Source organism: Pseudopipra pipra, chromosome W (assembly GCF_036250125.1).
Source record: "Pseudopipra pipra isolate bDixPip1 chromosome W, bDixPip1.hap1, whole genome shotgun sequence".
Taxonomy (NCBI): Eukaryota; Metazoa; Chordata; class Aves; order Passeriformes; family Pipridae; genus Pseudopipra; species Pseudopipra pipra.
In genome coordinates this window covers 36733491-36758350 of record NC_087580.1, presented here as the reverse complement: position 1 = coordinate 36758350, position 24860 = coordinate 36733491, and the positions used below count along the sequence as shown (strand labels likewise).

Here is a 24860-nt window from a genome sequence, read left to right as displayed (position 1 = left end):
TGGAGGGCTCGGGAGGGTTTAGCAGAGGAGTTCAGGGGTTCCCGAGGAGATTTTGAGGGGTCCCTGAGGGGGTTCGGTGTCCTGAGGGGCCCCGGGGGGGGGAGGTTGAAGATTCCTGAAGGGATTTGGGAGTCCCTGAGGGAGTTTTGGTTTCTGAGGAGATTGGGGTGTCACAGGTGGGCTTGGGGGATCTCTGAGGGGTTTGGGGGTCCTGGATGGGTTTTGCAGGGACATTTGCAGCAGTTTTTGTGGTCTCTAGGTGGTTACAGATGGCTTTGAGTCTCCCTTAGAGGGACTGGGGGGATCCCTGAATGGGCCTGGGGGGTCCCAGGTGTGTTTTGCGGGTCACAGAGAGAGTTTAGGGGGTCCGGGGGGGGGGGGGGATGAGGTCTCTTAGGGGAGTTGGGGGGTCCTTGAGGAGGTTTCGATGGGTCCTGGAATGGATTTCTGAGGGAATTTCGGGGGTTTTGAGGGGATTTTTTGGAGTCCCTTAAAGCCCAGCAGTGGGTTTAGGGGGTCCCCCAGCCCTCAGGGGAGGGGTCCTAGGGATGCTCCCCAAAATCAGAGGGGGGAGATATACTTCATCCGGGTAAGGGGATGCCAGTGCCCCCTGTATATCCCCATAGCCTCCCAGTGACCCTCAGGATGGCCCAATAACCCCCCAATGACCACAGAATGTATCCCAGTGAGCACTCAGTTACCCCCAGTACGGCCCAGTAACCTCCCAGTGTCCCCCCGTGTGTCCTGGTATCCCCCAGTAACTCCCCAGTTCTCTGCCAGTGACCCCCAGTGTGCCCCAGTTCCCCCTCAGTCCCTCCCACTGCTCTCCCAGTGTCCCTCAGTAACCCCCCAGTCCTCCCAGTGCCCCCTGGTCCCCCCCAATGTGTCCCAGTATCCCTCAGTAATCCCTCAGTGCCCCCAAAGCCCCCAGTGTGTCCCCAGATGCCCTTGGCCTTTCTGTGAGCGGGGGGAGGGGGGGGCATTTTTGTGGTCAGAGGGTCCAGGGGGGGCTCCTGGGGTGAGATGGAAGGTTGGGGACATCAGGGATGGGGTTTGGGGACAGTGGGGTGGGGTAAGGGGACAGTGGAATTAGGGGGAATTATGGCCATGGAGAGGCCCTGGGGACATTGGAGACACCAGGGGGGTCTCAGGGTGATAAGGGTGGACTTAGGGACACCGAGAAGGTCTTGGGAACACCAGGGGGGTATCAGGACTCACCTGTTCTTGGTGCTGCCCCTCTTCTTTCCCCCTAGACATCATTAACCCCCCAAAATGTCTCCCAACCCCCATTTTCCTTTTAATCCCCTCCCCCTACAGATTCCTTTGCCCTCCGAACACACCTTTTAACTCCCCTAAATGCACCCAAAGCACCCCAAAACCCCCCAAATTCCTATCCAACCCCCCCCCTCCCAGATCCCCCTAAATCTCTCCCAGCCCCCCCCTCAAATCCCTTCCAACCCGCCAAAGAGGGATCACCCGGCACCCTGGGACAGGAACACAGTGGGCTGTACTGGGGGCACTGGGCTGTACTGGGAGGGCACTGGGGGGGCTCAGGTGTCCCAGGAAAACATGGCCCAGCTCCAGGAGAGCTGTGGGGAGCAGTGAGAAGGTACTGGTCTGTACTTGTCTGTCCTGGTCTGTACTTGTCGTCCTGGTCTGTGCCTCCAATCCCCAAAGCCCCTCCCCAGCTCCCCCAGGACCCTCCTGGACCCCAAAGCCCCCAGGCCCCCCCAGGCCCCTGACTTGGTCCTGCTGCCCCTTGAGCATCTGCAGCTCCTGCAGAACCAGGCATTTCATCAGCAAATGTGCAGGTGACACCAAGCTGGGGGTGTGTTGATGTGCTGGAAGGCAGGAGGGCTCTGGAGCACAGATGGTGTGAGGAGAGGCTGAGGGAGCTGGGGGTGTTGAGGCTGGAGAAGAGGAGGCTCAGGGGAGACCTCCTGACTGTCTGCAAGTCCCTGCCAGGAGGTTGGAGCCAGGTGGGGGTGGGGCTGTTCTGGCAGGAAGCAGCAGTAGGACAAGAGGGCTGGGTCTTGAGCTGTGCCAGGGGAGGTTTCAGTTGGATATTAGGAAGCAATTTTTTGCAGAGAGAGTAATCAAGGCCTGGAATGGTCTGGGCAGGGAGGGGGTGGAGTCAGCGTCCCTGGAGGTGTTGAAGGTGAGAGTGGATGTGGCCTCAGTGCCATGGTCTGGGAAGCACAGCGGGGTTGGATCCAGGGTTGGGCTTGATGATCTCGGAGGTCTTTTCCAACCCAGCTGATTCTGTGATTTTGTGATTGCCATTCCTATGGCAGCACATGCTTGAGGCTCTATCCCCAGGGTGATAGAGATGTCTGTCCATATCTATCTCCAAGGTTAGTCTGTAAATGTGTGGTGTTAGCAAAGCAGGCTGAGTTCTGGGCTGGTTGTAGAAGGAGAAAGAAGCCCAGAGGCCAGTGCAAGCAGGCAGCCCTCAGCTTGCACCTGATGTCCCCTCCCTGCAGGTTCCTGTCCTTGAGCCCAGGCCCTGAGGTGAGGCTGAGAAGTGGCGCGGAGGTGAGCCCAGAGCTGTCCCTGAGGTGAGGCTGAGAATAAGTGCAAGGCAGAGGTGCTGCTGAGGAAGGAGAGCCCTGTGGTGGGGAAGAAGACAAAGCTGTGAATGCCCATCCCCGAGCAGGTGCTGTGTCCATCCCCTGTGTGCCAGGTGAGCTGGGGCTTTGCTGCAGAGCTGCGGGTGCTGATTTGAGTGTCTCCAAGTGCTGAGATGGTGGGCACCCAGGAACACAAACTGTGCCTGGCCACGGAGCCTGCAAGGAGGAGCAGAGACAGCCCTGGCAGTGTGGGGGGCCAGGTTGTCCCTGTGCCTTCCCCTGCAGGCCCTGTCTGTCCCTGCTGGGCCCCTGTCCATCCCCATCAGGTCCCTGCCCGTCCCCCCCGGGCTGAGCTCCCCCCAGGAAGTGCCGTGGAGCTGAAGCTGCTGCCATCCCCCCCCTGCAGCCACTGCCCCACCCAAGGGAGCAGCAAAGGCAGGGCCAGGAGCAGAGGCAGCAGCAGGGGAGCCCTGGGGGTCCGGGAAGGTCTTGTGTGGGTCAGGAAAGAGGCGCTGGGCACGAGGCCGGGGCTGTGCTGAGCAGGCCCAGCCCTCACATCCCCCCAGCCAACGCCGGCTGCCCGGGGGGCTTGGGAGGGACCCCCAGCCCGTGTGCCCCACACTGAGCTGGCAGAGAGAGAGCCAAGGGACAGGGCCATTGCAGGGCCACGGGTGAGGGACAGGCAGGGCCATTGCAGGGCCACGGTGAGGGCACAGCCTGTGGCAGCAGAGCTGCCCAGGGCCGGGGGCAGCCAGGGGTGTTGGTACCAGCCAGTGCTGGGGCTGAGCAGAGCACGAAGCCTCTTGCAGACCCCTGGAGCAGCCTCCCACTTGCCAGCCCCACCCTGGTGGGGTGACACTGTCCCCTCCCTACAGGACATTCCCCCAGAAATCTTCAGGGGGGCCTTTTGTGTTTATTCCTGGTTGCTGATTCCTTCTGGGGACCTGAGGGAGCCTCTGCAACCCCATCCATGGGGCACAATCTCCTCTCCAGAGCTTGACTCACTGCAGCCTGTGCAGGGAAATCTGTGCTGGCAGCCCGAGTATGTCACGATCCCCCTTGCTCCCCCCAGGATATTTGGGACAAGTTCCCCCCTCTTGGGCACCCGTGGGATCGGGGGGGCGATTGTTCTCCTGCTGTTGCTGTTGCTGCTCCGCCCCTGTCCCTGCCCTTCCTGCCACTGTCGGGTGAGCGGAGCGGCCACGATGGGAAAGGGGCGAGAGAAGCAAAAAGAGCAGGTGGGACCCCCAAAGGGAGCACGAGGGATGGTGGGTCACCCCCAAAGGGAGCTGGGGGGAGCCAGGGTTTGTGGGCCAATGGGAACAGGGTTGGAGAGGGGGGCTAAGGAGTGGGAGGAGAGCAGGAGCGTGGAGCGTGGCTGCCATGGAGATCACTCTCTGTCCCCATGCCTTGATCCCTGGAGAGCGGGGGAGGCTGGAGAGAGGGGGGAGCTGTGAGAGCTCCGAGAGCCTGGAGAGGGGGGAGCTCTGGCCCCCTGTGCCGAGCCAGGGGTCGGGGCTGTGCTTGGTGCCAAATTGCCCCTGGTCAGGCTGAACCCTGAGCCCACCCACGTGTCAGGGGGCTCGATCTGCTCCCTGCTCTCATTTCCCTGGGGCAGCCTCTGGTGTCCCCCTGCCTGAGGGGCTGTTTGGTTGCCTTGGGCACAGCTGGCCCTTGTGCAGGGCTGTGCCTTTGGGGGCTCTTGGGGGTGGGCGAGAGGTGTTTTTTGCGGGTGCCGGGCTGGGTTGGCAGCAGAGCCCCGGTGGTGGGCGGGGGGATGCAGGTCCCGCCGGGTCCATAGTCAGGGTCAGGCCCCGCCGGCTCCATTGTCAGCCCGGTGCTGACAGGGGGGGACACAGCGGGTTTGGGGCCCCCTGGGAGTGCCAGGGGTGGGTGTGGAGCCCGGGAGCTGCCGAGTGTGGAGGGCGGAGTGGGGAGATGCCGGAGCTGGGGGACCCCCAGCAGCCTGGAGGAGGAGCCCAGAGAAGGGAAAACCCTGGCAGTGGGGACCCCTGGGATCCCTGGGACAACAAAGTGGAGAACCTGGAGAGGGGGAATGTCTGGGAACTTGGCATCCCGAAGGCGAGAGTCAGAGGAGAAAGGACCCTTGGGACCCCCAATGCTCCCAGCATCCCTGAGTGGGACCCCCAGCATCTCAGAAAGGGAAGCTGTTTCCAAGCCCAGAAAGGACAGACCAGAGAGGGGTAACACCTGGGAGAATTTCTTTAGGTTAACCTTCATATTTCGGAGTAGTTTTTTAGCTGAACCTCAGCTTTTTGCAGTTTGGGTGGGTGAGGGTCTTCGTGCTATTTTTGAGTGTTTTTGCCTGAATCTCGGAGGTTTGGGTTTTTCTGGGCTGAATCTTGGTGTTTTGGAGGTTTTTATGGTCACGGGATGCCCGATGAGTTCTAGAGATGGACTTGGGCAGGAGGAACCCCCAAGCCAACGCGCTCAGCCCTTGTTTTCCCCCCATCAGGATTTGTCCTTCCCAAAGCTTGGGCAGATGGAGGAGGAGGCTGCGAGGAAGAGGAAGATGCCTTGGGCCCCCCAGGCAGGTGAGGAGGAAGTCAGTGTCCCTTTGGGCGGGTGTTGTGCTGGCTCTGTCAGCCGAGCATGGCCCCGGCTGCAGGACAACCCCGCTGGCGCCGCCGTCCTGCCGGGGCCGGAGTTGGGGGGATGTCCTTGGCCTTCCCTGTGGGCCGGAGGCAAATCCCCTCCCTGTCCTTCTTGCTTCCTGCCCCAGGCCCCGAGCTGAGGACGGAGAGCCCGGAGGACAAATCCCCCCGTGAGACCCTGGTGGGAGAGGCCGTTTTGAAGGGCTCCCCGGCGCAGGAAGGCAGCGGGGAGGAAAAGGGCCGGAGATCCCCCCGCAGGAGGGGCTCCAAAGCCATCCCAGGGTACTCTGAGGAGGAAAGAGCCAGCCTGTGCTGGGAAAGCAACCGGAGCTTGAGGGGGAGCTCTGAGCTGGTGGTCCCTGATCAGCCTCCCAGCAGGGAGAAGCCCTTCAGGTGCTTGGAATGTGGGAAGAGCTTCAGGAAGAGCACCCACCTCCTCGCCCACCAGCACATCCACACTGGAGAACGGCCCTACTCTTGTGGGGAATGTGGGAAGAGCTTTAGGCAGAGCTCCCACCTCCACACCCATCGGCGCATCCACACTGGGGAACGGCCCTACTCTTGTGGGGAATGTGGGAAGAGCTTCAGGGAAAACTCCAAACTCCTCATCCACCAGCGCATCCACACTGGAGAACGACCCTACAAGTGTGGGGAATGTGGGAAGAGCTTCCGCCGGAGCTCCCACCTCCGCACCCACCAGCACATCCACACCAGGAAGAAGCCCTACAAGTGTGGAGAATGCGGGAAGAGCTTCAGTGACAGCTCCTATCTCCCCATTCACCAACGCATCCACACCGGGGAACGGCCCTACAAGTGTGGGGATTGTGGGAAGAGGTTTAGGACCACCTCACATCTCCTCACACATGAGCGGACACACACGGATGAGAGGCCCTTCCGCTGCACCGACTGTGGGAAGGGCTTCAAGTACAACTTTTACCTCGTCACCCACCGCCGCGTCCACACCGGTGAGAGGCCCTACAAGTGTGGGGAGTGTGGGAAGACCTTCCCCCACAGTTCTACCCTAACCAAACACCAACAAACCCACTGGTAAGGCAAACCGTACGAGTTCCCCGACTGCAGGAAGAGCTTTGGCTGCTGCTTCCACCCAGAATGAACCCCCCAATGGTGAGGCAACCCTTGGAGTCCAGTGACTGTCAGTCCATCCCTTTCAACCACAAAGGGCCAGTCCCCTTTCCCAGGGGCAGCTTCTTCCAACAGAACCCTTCTTGGGGGGTCAGTCCTGGAAGTTTAGAGCAGAGATCTCTCCACAAGTGTTGGTCTGGGGGAGTTCCATCCATCTCTAATTAAGAATTCTTGCTTTTGTGTCAGCCTTGAGTAGAATTGCTTCAACAATTGATTTAGTGTAGAGCAATGTCTTATCTTATGCTGTACTCCTCTTAGTTTTAGTGTTTCTATTGTGCAGTAAGTAATTCTGATGAAGATCTTCTGTCTGATCATTTGTAACTGTAAATAAATTCATTTCTATCAATAGATCTGTCACTATTGGTGACACTACACACATTTTGATTGGTGACCTTTGGTCTGGGCTGCATTACGTTTGTTCCGTCCGGCATTACAGTAAATATTTCCTAAAAGTTGTTTAAATTCCTTGTCACTAATTGCCAGGCTGCTGACAGGTTCTCTGTCAACCCTGACAATTCCCCCTCTTTTTTTATTTTATGCCACAAAGATGGCTTTGATAGTCTGGTGCAGGGCCCTTTGCAACAGGCTGATCAAGCAAGGCACCGGCATTGGCAAGCCCTGATCCAAAGCTAAAAAGAAATACAACAACAACATCTCACCAAGAAAGAATCCAGAGAGCTCGTCTACCATTCAAAACAAGGATTCACTACAGTCCAAGAGATCCATGTAATTCATTCCCCCAGAGTGTCAACACTCCAATAGAAAAGCATTGTTGAGTTCGCACACACATATATTGTAACACATATATATCTACACAGTCTCTCTCTCTCACACAGTCTCTCTTCAGTCATTCATTGGTGGCCACCTCAGTCACTCTTCACTCACACATAGCTGGAATTTCTATTATACTTTTACATTTTAATTACACACTTTACATTTTAAGTAGTTATTGGCTATGTACTTCTCAGTTTGTCATCTTTGGCAGTCATGTCCAACAACTGTACCTGGCTTGAAAAGGAATACATACAAGGAATATAAAGCCTAACAAATGAGATCTATTCTGATTTAGCATCTGCTTATGCACCTGCATAGCTTCTTTCCCCCCTTTTTATATTTTAAAGTGTTCATTTGATGTGTAAAATGTTTTCTTGACAACAATTTGTCCTATGAGTGAGTTAGGAATCTCTGCATATCTGTATCTTGCAGTAATTTGATTTTTCTACGCAGCACAATAAGAACAATGTCATTTGAGTTAAAAGAATCTGAGAAAGTAGTGCCCGTACACCTTCAATTTCCAACCGAAATGTACCCAATTTGTTTCACAACCCAAGTTCCACTGTTATAACCATTATTTGTTATTGATGCTATTTCATTTTGGGTACTAACTTCCAGTTAAGTCAAAGTTAAGAAGACAGTATTACATACAGAGCATTCTAAAGGAGATGATCAAGGAACATCAAGAGAAATTACACATCATGTGTTGTATGTGCTACTTGATCTTATTTTTAGTTCCACTTGTCCTGTGGGCTTATTTGCATAAGTGTTTAAGTCAGTTCACTGTGGAGACAACGTAGTCTCGATACTCATTATTCTTTTAGTAAGCAGACACATAGAAGGGCAAAAAGGAAACAAATCAACAATTTAAACCATTGAATTTAACTGCAACGAGTTAAAGAACTGTTTGAATAATAAAAATCTCAGGAGTTTTTAAACATCAGTAATTTAAGTATAAACGTAAGGTTTTGTCCCTTTACACACACAACAAACAGTACTGCACTACTAGTCTCACGGCTGGTCCCTGTAAATTAAAACAAAAGGTATAAGTTAAAGCTTCTGTCTGTAGTTGAATATTATTGTATCACATTCTTCACAAAGTTAAAAAGAGGCAGTTATTTTAGTGAAAATTTCTGAAATTGCAATGCTCAAGTCATATGTATAAGACTTAAAAGTCTTATTTTTCCTGAGATAGGTGGGACATGTTTGTAGCTTACTGAAATTTAATCTTTAAGGCACTAACATCTATTTTTCCATTAGAAGAATTATCCTTACTTTCACTTTTAACATTAATTAAAAAGGGTATTAGAAATCTTTATGGAATGAAGTGCTCTATAAAGCAATTTCCATTCATGTGTAAAATTCAGGGTTATATTATTCTATTAGCACATCATCTAATTCTATATATTTGTTCATCTTTTAGCAACATGCTGTAAGAGCTGTAAATTAATACAAATGGTATTTCACTTCTTGAATTTAGTTACTCATAATTCGCATCTTGATTGAACCAAAGGAATATTGTATCAAATATGGATTAAATTAGCCTGTACAATACGTTATCGTGGGATCATCTACTCAACAGTGTTAATACTGAAAAAGAATTTCTGAACGTTGTTGCCAGTGTATTTTGGTGCTGAAAAAAATCTCCAGGAGCAGTTAATTAGGGGTGAGATAAGAAAGGGTTTATTTGCCAAGGCAGTAGATGTTATACGACGCCCCGTGCCTGAGAGGTTACACTTTATAATACCATCCATCCAATCCCAGATGTGCCCACCCTGCGGCCTTTCCTCTGGTCCGCCCCGGGTCCACCCCCTTGAAATGGGTCTGGGGTGTATTTTGGGACCCCCCCTTCATCCCATCTTTGTCTTCATCAGAGCACAAAGGGTACATAGTTACCTAATTCCTGACCTATTCTGTGGTTTAGGCCCAGATATGCTGTTCTGTCAACCGTCTAGGCCTTGGCTTGACAAAAGACTAAACATTTCTATTGGATTTGGGACTATGAGTGATATAGGGAGGATAGAATGGGGTAAGAGGGTTAAGAAATGTATAAACAAGGGTGCTAGAGAGAGGGAAAGGAACAAGGGACGGGGGGGGGAAGGTTGCTGCTTTTAAAACTTACTTATAAAACTTACAAGTCTTGCAAATATTAGAAAACTAAAAAACCATTAGGGGCTTAAGGCATCACTGGGACACTGTGGAATCTCATGGAACCAAGGGGCCATTGTGATATGTGGGGCCTCCTAGAACCAAAGGAGTCCTGAGACATTTTGCAAACCCATGGAATCAAGAGTCCATTATCACACTGCAGAGCCTTACGAAGCCAAATGGACCCTGATACTCTGTGGAACCTCATGGAATCTAGTGGCCATTCCCACACTGTAAAACCTCATGGATACTGTCAGGTTCCCATTATTAAGAGACACCTCTGCCCAAATTCAGCTGCAAAGGAGACCATGTGCCAAAGTCAGCAGTCCAGCTTTGATTTAACAGTAAAAAGGAGGGAGAGACAGAGAGAAAGAAATAGAAAGAGAGAGAAGAAGGGGGTGGTGGGAAGCCAGTGAGAGAGAGACAGAGATGAAGTAAATGTATCACACCATGGAGATCCCTGAGGCTCCCACTGGTCCTTCTTTACCCTGCTCTGCTCGGTGGAGGGTCCCCAAGTTGTGCTTCTGGGCTATCACTTTTATACAGCCCATGCCCCGGGTATTCAGGGGGGTAGATGCTGTTCCCACAGCTTGGGCTGGCACATCTACAAGGACTTGCTTCCTTTCCCACACCTTGCCACGGTGGGAGTTTTGCCCGCTGTGCTTCCAGTCTGCAGGTGGGAATCTTTGTCTGGATGGGTTCCCCAGACCTGCCTTACCAGCCCTGGCTTCCTGTTGGGACTGTCTGCTCTTTCCCGAGTCTGCACAGTGCAATTCTGTCCTGGGGGCTACTTCCAAAGCTTCACCTCCCTTTAGTCCTTGGAATTAAAGGCCTTCCTGTTTGCCACCAGTGCTTGTGTGTTGTGGTGCCCTATGGGATTTCCCTTCTTTGACAGTGTTTTGAGACAGTTCATTGTGCCCTTCAAGTCCTTCCATGTGCACACACACACATCACTCTCAGCAGTGTCTGGCCCTCCAAAGAACACAAGCCCTGATGATTTGTAGCTCCCACTCCAGTGGTTGGCACTTGGACCTCCCTCCGTACCCAGAGCTCAGAGCTCCCTTGTGCCAGAAAGTTTAAAGATATTGTGCCCCATTCTGCCAAGACAACCCTTGGAAAAAAGTGTCCCTCTGTGTTTCCTGGGATAAGAGCACTCTACTGTCATCTTCCAAAACCTTGCAGAGGTCCCAGAGATGTCCCAGGAAGGAATTTGGGGCCTCAAGCACAGGATCCATATGAAGAGGCTGAGGACTCAGGGGTCAGTGGTGTGAAGATTGAGGACAGTAGTGGAGTAGCCTGAGAGGTCTGGAAGGGGGGTGTCAGAGCTGGTGGAGCTTTTCTTCCTGTCAGAAAACAGCCTAAGAAAGAACTAGTGCCACCAAGGGCAGCTGGGGTGGCCTAGACTGGTGACAAGAAGTCAGAAATTTCCCTCTGAGGTCAGTGTTGTGGTGCAATATGTCACAAAGAAGGAGTCTGGATGAGCCCAAGGCTTTGTGTGTGCAGGAAGAGCCAGGGAGGACACAGAGATGTCAGTGCAGGAAGGTGCCAGCCAGGTGGGGCAGCCGGGGGGATGACGACAGCCTGCAGGGAAAGGGGCAGGGCATGGACACCGTAGGACAGCCTGGGCTGGAGAGGAGACAGGCATGGGGAGAAGCTGAAAGGCCCTGACAGAGCCACCTTCTGCAGGCCTTTGGCCAGGGCTGCTGTCTGTGCCCCTGATGCCAGGAGGAGGGGAGTGGCCCTTGCAGCCCTGGGGCCTCATGGCCTCCTTGTCCCTGCTCAGCAGCCTGGCAGGTGCCACCCCATGGTCCTGCCCTTGGCATTGCACATCCCACATCCCAGTACCCCGGGAAGAGCCCTGAGGAATGAGGCAGGGACAGGATCTGCCTTCCCAGGGGCTGGGGGTCAGGGCTTGGCCCTTTGGATTAAGGAAAGAAGTCAATGTTTATTCAGCATCAGAGCCACCTTTCCCTTGCTTGTCCATCCTTGTCATCACTGTCTGCAGTTTTCTGCTCTAACTGGAATCTGGGGACACTTTCACAGTCATGTCCCTCAGTGGGACCCATTAACAGTACAAGAAACTTCAGTATTTCAATCTCATTTTGACTTCTTGAGAACTTGTTTGAACTTACTCTCAGGGACTGAGTCTCATGTAAACAACATCAATCCCCCTGAGGGTCATGAAATGCCTGGGGCTGTTGCTGTGCTGCTGAGCTGGGCCAGGCTCCTGGCACACAGGGAGCTCCTGGCAAGCAAGAAGAGCTTCAAAGAGACAGCTCTGCTGGTGAGCAGCTCCTCTGCACAGCCCAGCAGGGCTGAGGGCACTGCCTGCAGCACCCAGGGAAGAAAAGCAAGGCAGAGAGAGGTCACACACAGCCTGGGCTGGGAGGGAAGTCGAGAGGAAGATCCACTGGAGGAGGAATCTTTCCAGGTTTCCACATGGTAAGTCAGCATGAAGGGCAATGTGTCTGCAGTTGGTGCAAAGATCTCCTAATGCTGGCACATCCCACTCCCTGCTGCACCATCCCAGGCACATCCCAGCAGGGTTCCCTTCTCCCAGGGATGGCTGCAGGGTTGTGAAGCCACCCAGGCTGCCCCAAGCTGTCCTGCAGAGCAGGGTCCTGCAGCCCAGGGCTGTGCCAGGGCAGGAGCTCTGCCACTGCCAGGGGCAGCTCTCAGCCGGGCTGGGGAGCTCCCTCAGGGCTGGGCAGAGGCTGGGGGTGGAAAGAGCAAAGCCTGGCAGGGCAGGGCAGGTTTCTTCTGCTATCCAGTGAGAGTTTCATGGGTCAGGGCTGCTCACAGAACCAGAGCACCCCAGGATATTTTTCAATGGATACTTCAAGTGGAACATCCAAGGAGGGATTTCTCTCAAGCTCTCAAGCCACATGCCTGCTGGTTTGAGTTCCAGAGGGAACTCTGAGGAGCTGCCCAGGGCTGAGAACAATTTGCTGGCACTGTTGGTGTCTGGGAGGTGGCCCAGCTGGCTCAGGGAGACGCTGCCCTGGGTGCCCAGTGGGCTCTGCCCTGGCCTCTCCCAGCTGGACCCTCCCTGTGCATTTCCTTGGTTCTCATCTTGCCCCTGGTCCTGAGGTTGTTCCCTCCTTCTTTCAGTCAGGCTCACTGGGGAGGGGAGTTCAAGCTACACAGTCCAACACTGATCCTGGGATTCCCCTATGGCAGGTGTGTCCCTGGGAATGAGACATTCCCATTGTCCTCTGCCCTGTGGGGTGTGGGCAGTGAAGTCTGTGGGCCTGGGTAAGGAGCTCTTTTTCCCTCAATCAGACCCCGTCATTAGGACACTTGGCTCTTTTCTGAGGTGTCCTTCCAAGCTGGGAGCTGCCCTCAAGAATGCAAATCATCCTCCCAGCACAGCTGTGTTCTCTGAAAGCCCCAGTGGAGAGGGGCAGAGATGCTGTGCCCATGCCAGGAGATGCTGTTGGGTTGGGGAGATGAGCCACGGGTGTCCTTGGCTCCAAGTGGGGTGCTGAGCCCTTGAGACAGGCTGAGACACTGAGGGGTGTGGGATGGATCCCTCTGCTCTCAACAGGGTCTGGTGGCTTTTCAGACCAAACTCGGAGTGTGATCAATCTCCATCTCAGGAAGGTACAAACCCAGGGCAGCTGGAAAAAGAGAGAGGGACAGACCAGCTCCCCTCACTCTGCACTAAGCCCCAGACAATCCTCCTGCCTGGCAGGATCTGCTCTGTTCTCCCAGAGTGCATCAGAAGTGCTGAGGGGTTCTGACATCCAGGAAGACTCCTTAGAAAAGATGAATAGAGTCTGAAAACAATCCCAAACTTCTGAAACTGCCTTCTGCTCTCTTGGTTCTTTTTGGGAGTGCAGATGCTGACAAGCCCTTGTTACGACCCGCCCCAGGAAAAGAGGGGGGGGGGTAACCCAGGTTTTATCAAAAATTCCTTTGGGGTGGATTAAAGTGAAACGACACTAAATAATCGGTGTATGAAAACATATATTGATAAGATTTATTTTAACAATTTTGAATCAATTGTTAAGTTAACATTTTTGGGTGCTGTCATAATCAATAGGTAAGCTAACATTTTTGGGTGCTGTCATAACCTTTCTGGGGAGGAGAAAAATGCATAGGGGAGAGAAAGGCAGGATAAGAGCAAGGGAGAGTAAGGGAAAGAAAAGCTGAGAGTGGACAGATGTCCATAGTCACCGCCCACGGGGTCCAGCGATGAAACTTGATAGTTGCAGCTTCCATGTCTGTCACTTGAAGTGGTGGTCTTGATCTGCTGGGGGTGAAGGAGGGAAGCCCCCACACTCCAAGAAGTTATGAATTATCATATCCATGGTCAGTGTCACGGGCCATGCCTCGAGCCTCCAACCTCTCCCTGGGCCCTGCGCAAGAGCTGCTGTGTCTGGCCTGGCTCCTGCCTTTCAAGTTTGGCAGAGGGAGGGCGGGTCCTGATTGCTCGTCAGATGTATCAATAGTCAAAGCCTGCAAGGTCAGCTCTTATCTTTCAGGACTTCACACCTCCAGCACTGGAGGGAGGGAGGGTCCTGATTGCTCGTCAGATGTATCAATAGTCAAAAGCCTGCAAGCTCAGCTCTTGCCTTTTCAGGACTTCACACCTTCAGCACTGGAGGGAGGGAGGGGCCCGACTGCTCATCAGAGGTATCATGCAAGTCAAAAGCCTGCAAAAGTCTCCTAGAATGCATAAATCATTAACAATTTCAGTCTCTGACAGCCCTTTTGCAGTGAAAGCAGTTTCATCTGACACAGCTGAACACCAGGAAGGGCCCCTGTGCCCACCATGCCCATGACCCCACCAGTGCAGAGCAGGGCTGACCCATCACAGCCAGTGGGCAGAGGGTCTGCTCCTCACGGAAGATGTAGTGAGCCCCAACCAGGGCTCCAGCCATGGAGCTGAAGAAGAGATTTCTAGAAAAGGAAAACCAATGGAGGAGGAGAGGGGTGTTGGAAAGTGGCTTTGATTTTTCTCAGAATGTTCTGCCCTAACTTATCACTGTTATTTCCTACTTAAACAGTGCCCCACATCTAGAGGCAACGAATGCCCAACAGCAGCTCCCTCACCCAGTTCCTCCTCCTGGCATTCGCAGACAGGCGGGAGCTGCAGCTCCTGCACTTCTGGCTCTTCCTGGCCATCTCCCTGGCTGCCCTCCTGGCCAACGGCCTCATCCTCAGCGCCGTAGCCTGTGACCACCACCTGCACACCCCCATGGGCTTCTTCCTGCTCAACCTCTCCCTCACAGACCTGGGCTGCATCTGCACCACTGTCCCCAAAGCCATGCACAATTCCCTCTGGGACACCACAACCATCTCCTACATGGGATGTGCTGCACAGGTTTTTCTCCTCATATTCTTTCTTGGAGCAGAGTTTTCCCTCCTCACCATCATGTGCTACGACCGCTACGTTGCCATCTGCAAACCCCTGCACTACGGGACCCTCCTGGGCAGCAGAGCTTGTGCCCACATGGCAACAGCTGCCTGGGCCACTGGGTTTCTCAATTCTCTGCTGCACACAGCCAATACATTTTCTCTGCCCCTGTGCCAGGGCAATGCCCTGGGCCAGTTCTTCTGTGAAATCCCTGCCATCCTCAAGCTCTCCTGCTCACACTCCAACATCAGGGAAATTTGGCTTATTGTGGTTAGTTGCTCTTTAGTATTTGGTTGTTTCATTTTCATTGTTTTCTCCTATGTGCAGATTTTTAGGGCTGTGCTGAGGATCCCCTCTCAGCAGGGACAGCACAAAGCCTTTTCCACGTGCCTCCCTCACCTGGCCGTGGTCTCTCTGTTTATCAGCACTGGCTTGTTTACTTACCTGAAGCCCCCCTCCACCTCCTTCCCATCCCTGGATCTGGCCCTGTCAGTTCTGTATTTGGTGGTTCCTCCAACACTGAACCCCTTCATCTACAGCCTGAGGAACCAGGAGGTCAAGGATGCCCTGAGGAAAATCATAACTGGGTGTTTTTCAGAATCAATAAACTCTCCTTCTTCTGCATGTTATGGACATCATTAAAGGCCAATCCTGTTATGGACTTCATTACAGGCCCACCATATCTTCTCTATTCTCTGCTCCTGAGAGGGGTGGTATTTTTGTGAGAATTTGTTCACATCAAAAAATCTTTAAACACCATTTTTAATTCAGTGTTTGCCTTTCTAGCCTGGTCCACAGGCTGTACAAATTGTACTCACTGTCTGATTCAACCAAATAAAGAACTCTGCATTGACTTGTTTGCCTGACATCTTTCCTCTCTGACTTCTCTGCAGCTGCAGGGTCGGTGCCTCTGTGCAGAGCTGGGCCAGAAAAGAGTCCCAGCAGAGCAGCACTGCCAGGGAGCAGCAGCCCTTCTCCTGCGTGGCCTCCTCTCCCTTCCCTTCCACACTGTCCTGCAGAGCCCTGTGTTGTTGGAGGCCTCAGTGCTCTGGCAGTCGGTCCCAGTCCTGCTGCAGGACTGTCCAGGGACTGCAGGCAGGGACAGCCACGGGCACTGCTGGCACAGAGCTGACCTCTGCAGCAGCACTGCCATCCTGCAGGGGCATCTCCTCAGGCCAGGGCCTCAAAGCTTCCATCTGCTTTCCACTTTGCTCTCCAGGATGTGCCCAACACAACGCCCTGCAGAGGAAAACAGCAGTGACCAGCACAAGGGTGGGAGTGCTCAGGGTGGGGGCACCCAGCAGTGCCCTGGCACAGCCAGCGCCGCTCCCAGCACTGGCCTCTCACCCCAGGCCATTGGGCTTGTTCTTCCCTCCAAGGAGGGACAGCAAATGACCAGCTCAGGAGTCCATGTTTGCACTGCATGGACAAGACATGCCCATGTGTCATGGCTTGGGGCTGGGGGAGTGGAAGGCTTAGACAAAGTTGATGGCAGAAGCCGTCTCGTTGAGCTATGAGGTGCACAAAGGACCCCCTTGCTTTCTAAATTCCTTCTCAGAGAGGAGCCTGGGGGTGGCTGGATCCAATCTCAGGCTCAGATTTTGGTTTCAATTGAAGGAATTCTAGAGGTGTGATTCAATCACTTTGTCCTGCAGGTTTTAGTGATGGCAAATCAGAAATATTTCGATAAAATGAATCGTTTATTATGACAAATAAACAGACAATTGATCAGAGAAATGAATAGATGAAATACCTTAAATTTACAGAATTATTTCCTGCACAGTATAAAAGCCAAAACCTCCTAGCAGTATAGTGTAAGATAGGACAGTGCAGTCTATCAAAGTCATTCTATTAAAGCAATTGGATCAAAGCCAGCAAAAAGAAACAATCCTGAAGTAGAGACTGGGGTAACTCACCCCACAACGACAGGGGATATTCTCTCTCTTTCACTTTACCCCTGGGCAGTGACCATGAAGAGCTGTCCCTGCTTCATGGCAGAAGCTCTACACACTTCAAGGAAGTCTGTGGAAGAATCTGACACATCAAAGTTAAGACGGGGCTTTTATAGTTATAAAGAGTTTGACTGCCAGACATATTTGCAGGCCAGGGAGCAGTTTATCGGTCAAATCCTGCTTTGGAAAGCAGGATGTGTGTTTGAAGTTTCAAGAAGCATTTTGGGTTTAGCATAATTCAACATTAAAAACAGCACCTTGACACCAGCAGTAACTCATCACAGAGACCTTGCATTGTTTGCATTCTCTGACCATTTTTTAGGTATTATCCGAGCAGAGCATCCTGCCAGAAATGGCCCCTTGATTCTATGAGGTTGCAAAAACTCTGAGGGTTCCTTTGGTTCCTCGAGGCCCTACGGTGTCACAATGGCTCCTTGATTCCAGGATGTTCCAAAACATCCCAGGGTTCCCTTGGCTCCAAGAGGCTCCCCAGTGTCCCACCGGCCCCTGGATTCCAGGAGGCCCTGCAGTGTCCCAATGGCCACTCGGTTCCAGGAGCCACAGCGGCTGCCGCCGGCGTCTGTGCCCGGAGCCGCCGCTCCCACGGGGCTGCCGCACTCACCGCCGGGGTTGCCGCTCGCGCAGCCGCCGCTCTGCCCCGGCTGCACCGGGACCCGGCACCGCCTCGGGCCTGCGCTGCCGCCTCAGCGGCCACAGGGACACAGGGATGGGGGACCTTTGCTCTGCCGCTGAGGGGGCCTGGCTTTGTTCTGCTGGGGTCTGGGCTTTGGGAAACTTGCTGTTCATTGTCATGCTCCACTGGGACACCTCCTGAATTCCAAAGGTTTCCTAATCCAGGGGAGGGGTTTCTATGGCATCGGAGGTGCCGCCCCTTGGGACACATTGTCAATAAACCATCCAGCTGACTGAGATGGATGTAAGAGCTGGGGAACACAGGATAATCAGTCATCCCATGAAAACCTTGGAATCTTCCCTACCTGAATCATAACCCAAATGGAACAGTTTGGATCCAATTCCCAAATAGTTTGGAAACTCCAGTCATTCCTGACACCAGGATGGAAATTCAGCAGATAACTAAAGCCAGTCCCCTTGGGAGCCCACAACCAGCAGTGCTGAGGGAGGCCCTGGCAGCTCCCCAGCACCTCCCTCTCAGTGGGACACCTCTGGCAGCCTCTCCCAGCTCGGGAACCCTCCAGTTTGCAACACTCCAAAGACCCTCATTGATGCCCAGGACAATTCTGATCCCCCTCAACAAACACTCCTCCAGCTGTGATCCTGGTCTGGTGGGAAACACAAAGGGATTTGGAGGAGTGTTTCCCTGACAACAAGGACACTTTTGGAGAGGGACCTTTCCACACCCAGCTATTGCTGTGTCCACACAACTCTGCCTGGGTGTGGGTGTGAATTGACTGTGGTGGGAATGTTGTTGTGACTCTATAATTCAGTCACTTTTAAAATATTAGCAAATGCTATTGAACCACTTGATAACTGTTCAATTGGTCAATGATTAAGTGCTACTAATCTCTTTTGCCCCCTTATCTTTGGATCCAAATCCTTCGCACCCTGACCTGCTTGCATCCCAAGGCTCTGTGTAAATCATTCCTTTTCATCAAAAAAATTATTTTTCGTGACTTCCACTTTAAAATCTTCCTCCTTAGCTAAACTACAAAACAACTCTAATTAGTTGCTGATGTCTTGGAGACTTGAAGACAAATAAATAAAGAAAAATAATTTGTTTTTCAATGTTTTAATGGGTCCCAAAGTGTGTTTGGAGTTGCATCAGCTGTCAGTCCAAGATGGGCCATGTCAGAACTGGTGAGGTTGGGAGGTGAGGAGCAATGTTGATCATCCAGGGTCAGTGTGGATCTCCTGAGGAGACACTCAGCATCAAGATCACTTGGAGAACACCTCTATCACCTCTTCAATGAACTAAAAAATGTCCATCTTTAAATTAAAAAAAAAAAAGACAAACTTTGAAGACTTGTTTTGAAATTGCCTTGAAGACAATTAAAGGAAAACAAAGAGATCCTGAGGGATTTCTGGAATTTAATGAGCCCCACGGTGTGTTTGCAGCCCAGCCCATGATGCTGAGGTACTGAGAGAAGATTGAAGAAGCTGCTGAAGAAGTCAGAAGCCAAACTCCAAGTCCCTTGAAGAATTCCTGGACCCCACTGAGGGCAGGCACTGACAAAGCCTCCCCAGGGACTCCTTGGAGCAGCTCCTTGGAGGCCAGGAGTGCAGGCAGACAAAGGCTCTGGGCAGGCCCCTGCAATGCTGAGCAAAGCCTGCCTTGGTTTTGTGGAGCACAAAGGCCAAGGCCTGAGCCCCAGGCCCTGGCCCAGCAGATCCTGTCCCTCCCGGCTGGCTCAGGGCTGTTTGGGGGGCACTGGGATGGGAGGGGGAGGAACAACAAAGGCCCAAAACTGGGCAACCCCTGCCAGGCTCCTGAGGGAGGGGCGAGGCAGAAACCAAGGGCAGAACCTGCCAGGCAAGTTGCTTGTGGTGGCCTGAGTGGCAGAGGCAGCTGCCAGAGGCAAGGGGACAAAGGCCTGGGTGCCTTTGGGCCTTGCAGCCCTGCCAGAGCCCTTGGCCATCTCTCCTGCAGGCTGTCCTGCCCTGGCCCTGCTGCTGCTCTGGCCTTGCAGGCTGCACACACCCCTCCTGCTTTCCCACCCCCTCCCAGCAGCATTTCTAGACCCTCCCTGATGTCTCTGCACCAGCTCTGGCTGTTCCCTGGAACACAAAGCCATGGGCTGATCCTGACTCCCTCTGGGTGACCTCTTGCAGCACAAGGGTCCCTATTGAGTGATATTTCTTTTTCTTCCCCTTCAGTCTGAACCTTCCATGCTACTCTTTGTGGAGATTTCATTCTATTTCCAATACAGAGAAAAGCTCCATCCTGTCAGATCTCCTCTAGACCCTCTCCTGTTCTTCCTCATTCCTCCAGAATGGGGAACCTCACAGACAGACAGACCAGTCCTGATGTGGTGACCCCAGGGCTGAGTCCAGGGGGGTGACAACTCCCTTGTCTGGGTGCCCACACTCCCCCCAAGGCAGCCCCATGTGCAGTTGGCCTTAAATCAAGGGACCATTCTGATTCTTTGTAACATCATGGAATCAAGTGGCACCGTGACACTGCAGGGCCTCATGGAACCAAAGGAATGCAGGGACACTGTGGAATCTCATGGAACCAAGGGCCCATTGTGACAAGGGCCCATTCCATGACTCTTTTGAACAAAAGGAACTCTGAGACATCTCAGAACCACGTGGAACCAAGGGGCCATAGTGACACTGAAGAGTCTCATGGCACCCACTGTGCCTCCCCAGAACTCCATGGAATCAAGCAGAGCCGCTGCCTCCCCCCCGCTGCCCCGCTTGGACACCTCTGGAGTCAGCGTGTTCTTAGGCAGCACAACTGATCTCAGACCAGAGAGTTTCCCACATTTTGCTTTGTCCTCTCTTTCCCCTGGTTTTGTTTTTTGTTCTTTGTTCATTCAGGGGGAAAAATGGGAAGGGAGGCACGTGTTGATCCCTGTTTGTATTTCTTTACAAAAGGGAGTTGGGGCAGATGGGTAGAGAGGAGACAATTTCTCTCTCTGCTGTAGCTTTGAATAGTTCTGTTGGTATTGCTGGTTTTGCTGCTATATTTCTTGTCAGTAAACTCTTATTGTTTTCACCTCTACCTCCTTATATTTTGTCTCCTTGTACTGGTGGGGAATAAAAGAGGAGTGAATTAATTTTATTGGAGTTCCCACCCCAATATGTGTCTTTAAACCAGGACAGGTTGCTCAAGGGCTCCCTGAAATTTGCCATCATCCACAAAGGACCTGAAAATACATTTTGTCCCATTGTACAGAGAGATAATAAAGATGTTCTACAGTGGTGTTCAAGGGCTGGTCACTGAGGGATTTCACCAGGAAGTTGCTGCCAAGAGGACTTTGTACCATGGATTTTATTGGACACTTCATTCAACCAACTTCCCACCCACCACATCTTCCACTTCTTCAGTCCAGCTCTCACCAGTCTGGCCATAAGGAGACCACAGGAGACCATGTCAAGGGCCTTGATAAAGTCTGGGCACACAACATCCTCTATTCCCTCCCACAGGGGTTCTGCAATCCCTGCCTTGTCCTTCCCATGCCTGGGAATGGCTGCAGGAGGACTTGTCCTATTCCCTTCCCTGCTGAGCCTGAGCAGTCTGGAAGTCTCCCAACCCTCCTTGCTGCCCTGTTTGCAGACTGGTTCCATGTCTGCCTTTGCCAAGGCCCCAGGAAGCTCTGGGATGGCTCTGGCCTTTCCAAGGGTTTGGGAGAGGTCTCCCAGTGACACTGCCCAGCCTTCTCAATAGCCCTGACACCAAAACCGTTTCCATATCCCACAGTTCCAGAGGAGTGCCCAGGACACAACACAGGTTGTCCTGGTGGTTCTTGAGAATGAGAAGGGATTTCTTCCTAGAGACCAACCCCTCCAATTGGATTTGAGTGCAGCTGAAAGGTTTCCTCAGTACTTTCCCCAGTGCCTCCCTGCCCTGAAGGTTTCTGGTCCTCAGGCTGGAGCTGAGGGGGTTGGGCAGGTGCCTGAGGAGGGGGTAGAACAAGGGCTGTGTCCAACTGTGCCAGGAGGGCTGTGCTGGGCAAGGAGGAGGAGGCTGCAGAAAACAGTGGCACTGGGGAGGTGAGAGGAGCACGTGGAGAGACCTTGTGCCTGCCCACGCTGGGCAGGAGCTGCCCCAGGATGGCAGCTCTGAAGCACTCACAGGATGTCCCTGTGAACAGGAGGGGAAGACTGGATCTAAAAATGGAACCTGAAAAGCAGACAGCAGGAGTGTCATGGTGACACTGCAGGAAAGTCCCAGCCCTGGAGCAAGGTCACAGAACAAGTGACCCAGTACATGCAGTGGTCTCAGAAGATCCCACAACATCCTGGAGATGCTGGAAGGGAGCCCAGCTCTGCTTCACAAGTTCCCAGGGCCTGTCCCTGCCTGTGCTCCAAAGGCTTCCAGCCCACAGGACTGTGCTCAGAGAGCACTCAGGCCTTACAGCAAGAAAGGGGCTCAGGAGGACAGTGTGGAAGTGGCAAGAGAGCAGCTCTGCAAAGACCAAGCCCTGCTGCTCCCTGGCAGTGCTGCTGGGCTGGGATTATTGTCCCCTTCCCAGTTTGCAAATACACCCTGTCCTGCAGTGTGCCGTCCTTTAGGAACATCTGAGAAGAAGGGTCTTGGACAAAGAAGGCACTGCAGGGTCCTTTATTTTGTTTAAATACTCAGAGAGCACAATTCATCATTTATACAGTCTCTGTGTCAAAATCAAAAAGTGGACATAAAATTAGAAATGGGGTGACTAAGAATATTTAATTGCAAAGGAAATTATTGCAAGAAGAACTTGATGACCTTCACGAAAAAGCTGAGCAGGAAGGCTGGGCCATTAAGGAGTACCATTCTGAATGCTACGTACCGGAAACCAGGCAATTTATTGCACCGGAAAAGCATCCAGTCATCATTTTCCTCAGGGCATCCTTGAGCTCCTGGTTCCTCAGGCTGTAGATGAAGGGGTTCAGTGCTGGAGGAACCATCGAGTATAGAACTGATAGTGCCAGATCCAGGGATGGGGATGAGGACGAGGGGGGCTTCAGGTAGGCGAACATACCAGTGCTGACGAACAGGGAGACCACAGCCAGGTGAGGGAGGCACGTGGAAAAGGCTTTGTGCCGTCCCTGCTGAGAGGGGATCCTCAGCACAGCCCTGAAGATCTGCACATAGGAGAACACAATGAAAACGAAACAACCAAATGCTAAAGATATAGTAAACCAGAGAAGCCCAATTTCCCTGCGGTAGCCTGAGTGTGAGCAGGAGAGCTTGAGGATGGCAGGGATTTCACAGAAGAACTGGTCCAGGGCATTGCCCTGGCACAGGAGCAGGGAAAATGTATTGGCTGTGTGCAGCAGAGCATTGAGAAATGCAGTGGCCCAGGCAGCTGCTGCCATGTGGGCACAAGCTCTGCTGCCCAGGAGGGTCCCGTAGTGCAGGGGTTTGCAGATGGCAACGTAGCGGTCGTAGCACATGGTGGTGAGGAGGGAAAACTCTGCTGAGATGAAGAAATAAAAGAAAAAGAGCTGTGCAGCACATCCCATGTAGGAGATGGTAGTGGTGTCCCAGAGGGAATTGTGCATGGCTTTGGGGACAGTGGTGCAGATGCAGCCCAGGTCTGTGAGGGAGAGGTTGAGCAGGAAGAAGCCCATGGGGGTGTGCAGGTGGTGGTCACAGGCTACGGCGCTGAGGATGAGGCCGTTGGCCAGGAGGGCAGCCAGGGAGATGGCCAGGAAGAGCCAGAAGTGCAGGAGCTGCAGCTCCCGCCTGTCTGCGAATGCCAGGAGGAGGAACTGGGGCATGGAGCTGCTGTTGGACATTTGTTATTTCTTAGCATAGGGCCTGTTCAGGAAAGGAAAGGACAGGGAACAGTTAAGACAGATGTCTGTGAAAAAGTCACTCCATTGCTACAAGAAATCAATGTGTCAAATGTCACCAAATTCACTGCAAAGGAATCAGTTTTCCTCTGCTGCAGTGGGATATGTAAATTTTTGGTAGAGTTCTCATACACACAGGGAATGTCAGATGTAACAGACCTTGAATACAAAAGTTACATCTCTACACTCATGACTCAGAAGAGCTGGAGCTGCAGAGCAGTAGCTTAATCTGAGTTTCAAATAATTGTAACTGTGTTTTCTATTTTTACCATCACATCTGGAAGGAATCCTCATTTCTATGGCCCAGCACACAGTGCCCAGCAGAGCTGCAGGGAAGGGCCCCCAGAGCTGCCTGAACGCCCCCTCCCCAGGCCTTGGGGGCACTTGCCCCCCACTCCCTGCCCTGGGCTCTGCTGCCTGGAGCTGTCCCTGCCAGCAGCTGCATCCCTGGGCCCAGGGCTGGGCCCTGGCAGTGCTTCCAGAGCCCATCCCAGCCCTGGGGGCTCAGCTCTGCCCTGCAGAGCCCTCCCAGCAGCACAGGGCACTGCCAAGGGGCATCTCTGGCTGGGCAGGCTCTGATGGCAATGTCAGAGCAACCCTGAGGAGGCTGGAAAAGTGACACTGATGCATCTATTAGACAGTTTTGATGTCTGATACTCTCAGGTTCAATCCCCTCTAATCTAACAGAGTTCAAGTTTCAGTGTCTCCTCCTGTGCTCAGAGATTCATTTCCCTGTCACAGTCAGCACCCAGACAACCCAGAGTATAACACTGAAAGAACTGGTTCATTCTCTTTGAGGTACCCCCTGTCTGTGCCTCTTGCAAGTACCTTCTGGGAAATTTCCTGCTTAGATCTGGAGCTGTGACCAGCCCTCATCCCTGCAGCCCACTTTGGAGATCAGAAGGACTCTGCCCTGCTCTGCCCTCCCAGGAGTTGTTCCTTCCCCACAGCCCTTCTCCCCCAGCCCCGTGGCAGCTCCTTGGCCGGGCTGAGAGCTGAGCCTGGCAGGCAGCAGAGTCCCTGCCCCAGCACACAGAGCCCTGGGGGCAGGACCCTGCTCTGCACCACAGCCCTGGGCACCCCTGGCTGCACCCCCACCTTCCCACCCCACAGCCAGCCCTGCCACAGGGAACCTTCTGGCCCTGGGCCTCTGAGGGGGCAGCACTAATCCTGCTCTGCAGCAGCTTCTCCTGCTGCACCCCAGCAAATCCAGCAGAGCCATCCTGACAGCTCCTGCCACTGGGGGCATTTGGCAGCTGGCAGAGGTACTTGCAGGAACTCACCTGCACTGCTCTGCAGCCAGAGCCTGACCCTGGCAAAGGGCTGGCAAGGTTCCTGCCCTGAGCAGCTCTGCCCTGTCCTCCCACCCCAGGATCCCTTGAACATCCTGCTCACTTTTCCTCTCTGCCCTTGCTGCCTGCAGCTCCTGCCCTGCTCTGCCATATGGCCACTTCCTCTGCACTGCAGCAACTGGGAGAGTCCTGCTGAAAGATCCTAGAAGCTGTGGGATGTGCCAGCTTTAGGAGATGCCCCCAGGAAGGCAAGTTGAACTTTCCTACAGCCAGAGAATTCTTCCTTCAAATCCTGGGAAGGTTTCTGGCGTAGTGAGAGCTCAGTCACCTCCCAGCCCAGGCTGCCTCTCATCTCTCTGCCTTCTCTCCTGTGCCCTGGGTGCTGCAGGCAGTGCCCTCAGCCCTGCTGGGCTGTGCAGAGGAGCTGCTCACCAGCAGAGCTGTCTCTTTGAAACTCTTCTTGCTTGCCAGGAGCTCCCTGTGTGCCAGGAGCCCAGCCAGGCAGCACAGCAACAGCCCCA

General features: G+C 53.3%; 3 protein-coding genes across 3 annotated transcripts in view; 2 read left to right on the top strand and 1 right to left on the bottom strand.

Moving 5' to 3' along the window:
* Window positions 1-24860, top strand: part of LOC135405269 (zinc finger protein 160-like) — a 292050-nt gene that overhangs the window by 237687 nt on the left and 29503 nt on the right. The window contains exon 2 of the mRNA XM_064639931.1: window positions 5561-6175. Within this exon, the coding sequence (XP_064496001.1) occupies window positions 5561-6175 (615 nt within the window). The remainder of the gene's footprint in view (window positions 1-5560; window positions 6176-24860) is intronic.
* LOC135404661 (olfactory receptor 14A16-like) lies at window positions 14286-15254 on the top strand. Its single transcript, XM_064639394.1, has one exon. The coding sequence runs from the start codon at window positions 14286-14288 to the stop codon at window positions 15252-15254; it is 969 nt and encodes a 322-aa protein (XP_064495464.1).
* On the bottom strand, window positions 22031-23043 carry LOC135404660 (olfactory receptor 14J1-like). Its single transcript, XM_064639393.1, has one exon. It carries the CDS (start codon window positions 22988-22990, stop codon window positions 22031-22033), a length of 960 nt encoding a protein of 319 aa, XP_064495463.1. The 5' UTR covers window positions 22991-23043.

Coding starts and splice junctions, on each gene's coding strand:
- LOC135404661 (XM_064639394.1), top strand. CDS start 14,286: ATGCCCAACAGCAGCTCCCTCACCCAGTTCCTCCTCCTGGCATTCGCA.
- LOC135404660 (XM_064639393.1), bottom strand. CDS start 22,990: ATGTCCAACAGCAGCTCCATGCCCCAGTTCCTCCTCCTGGCATTCGCA.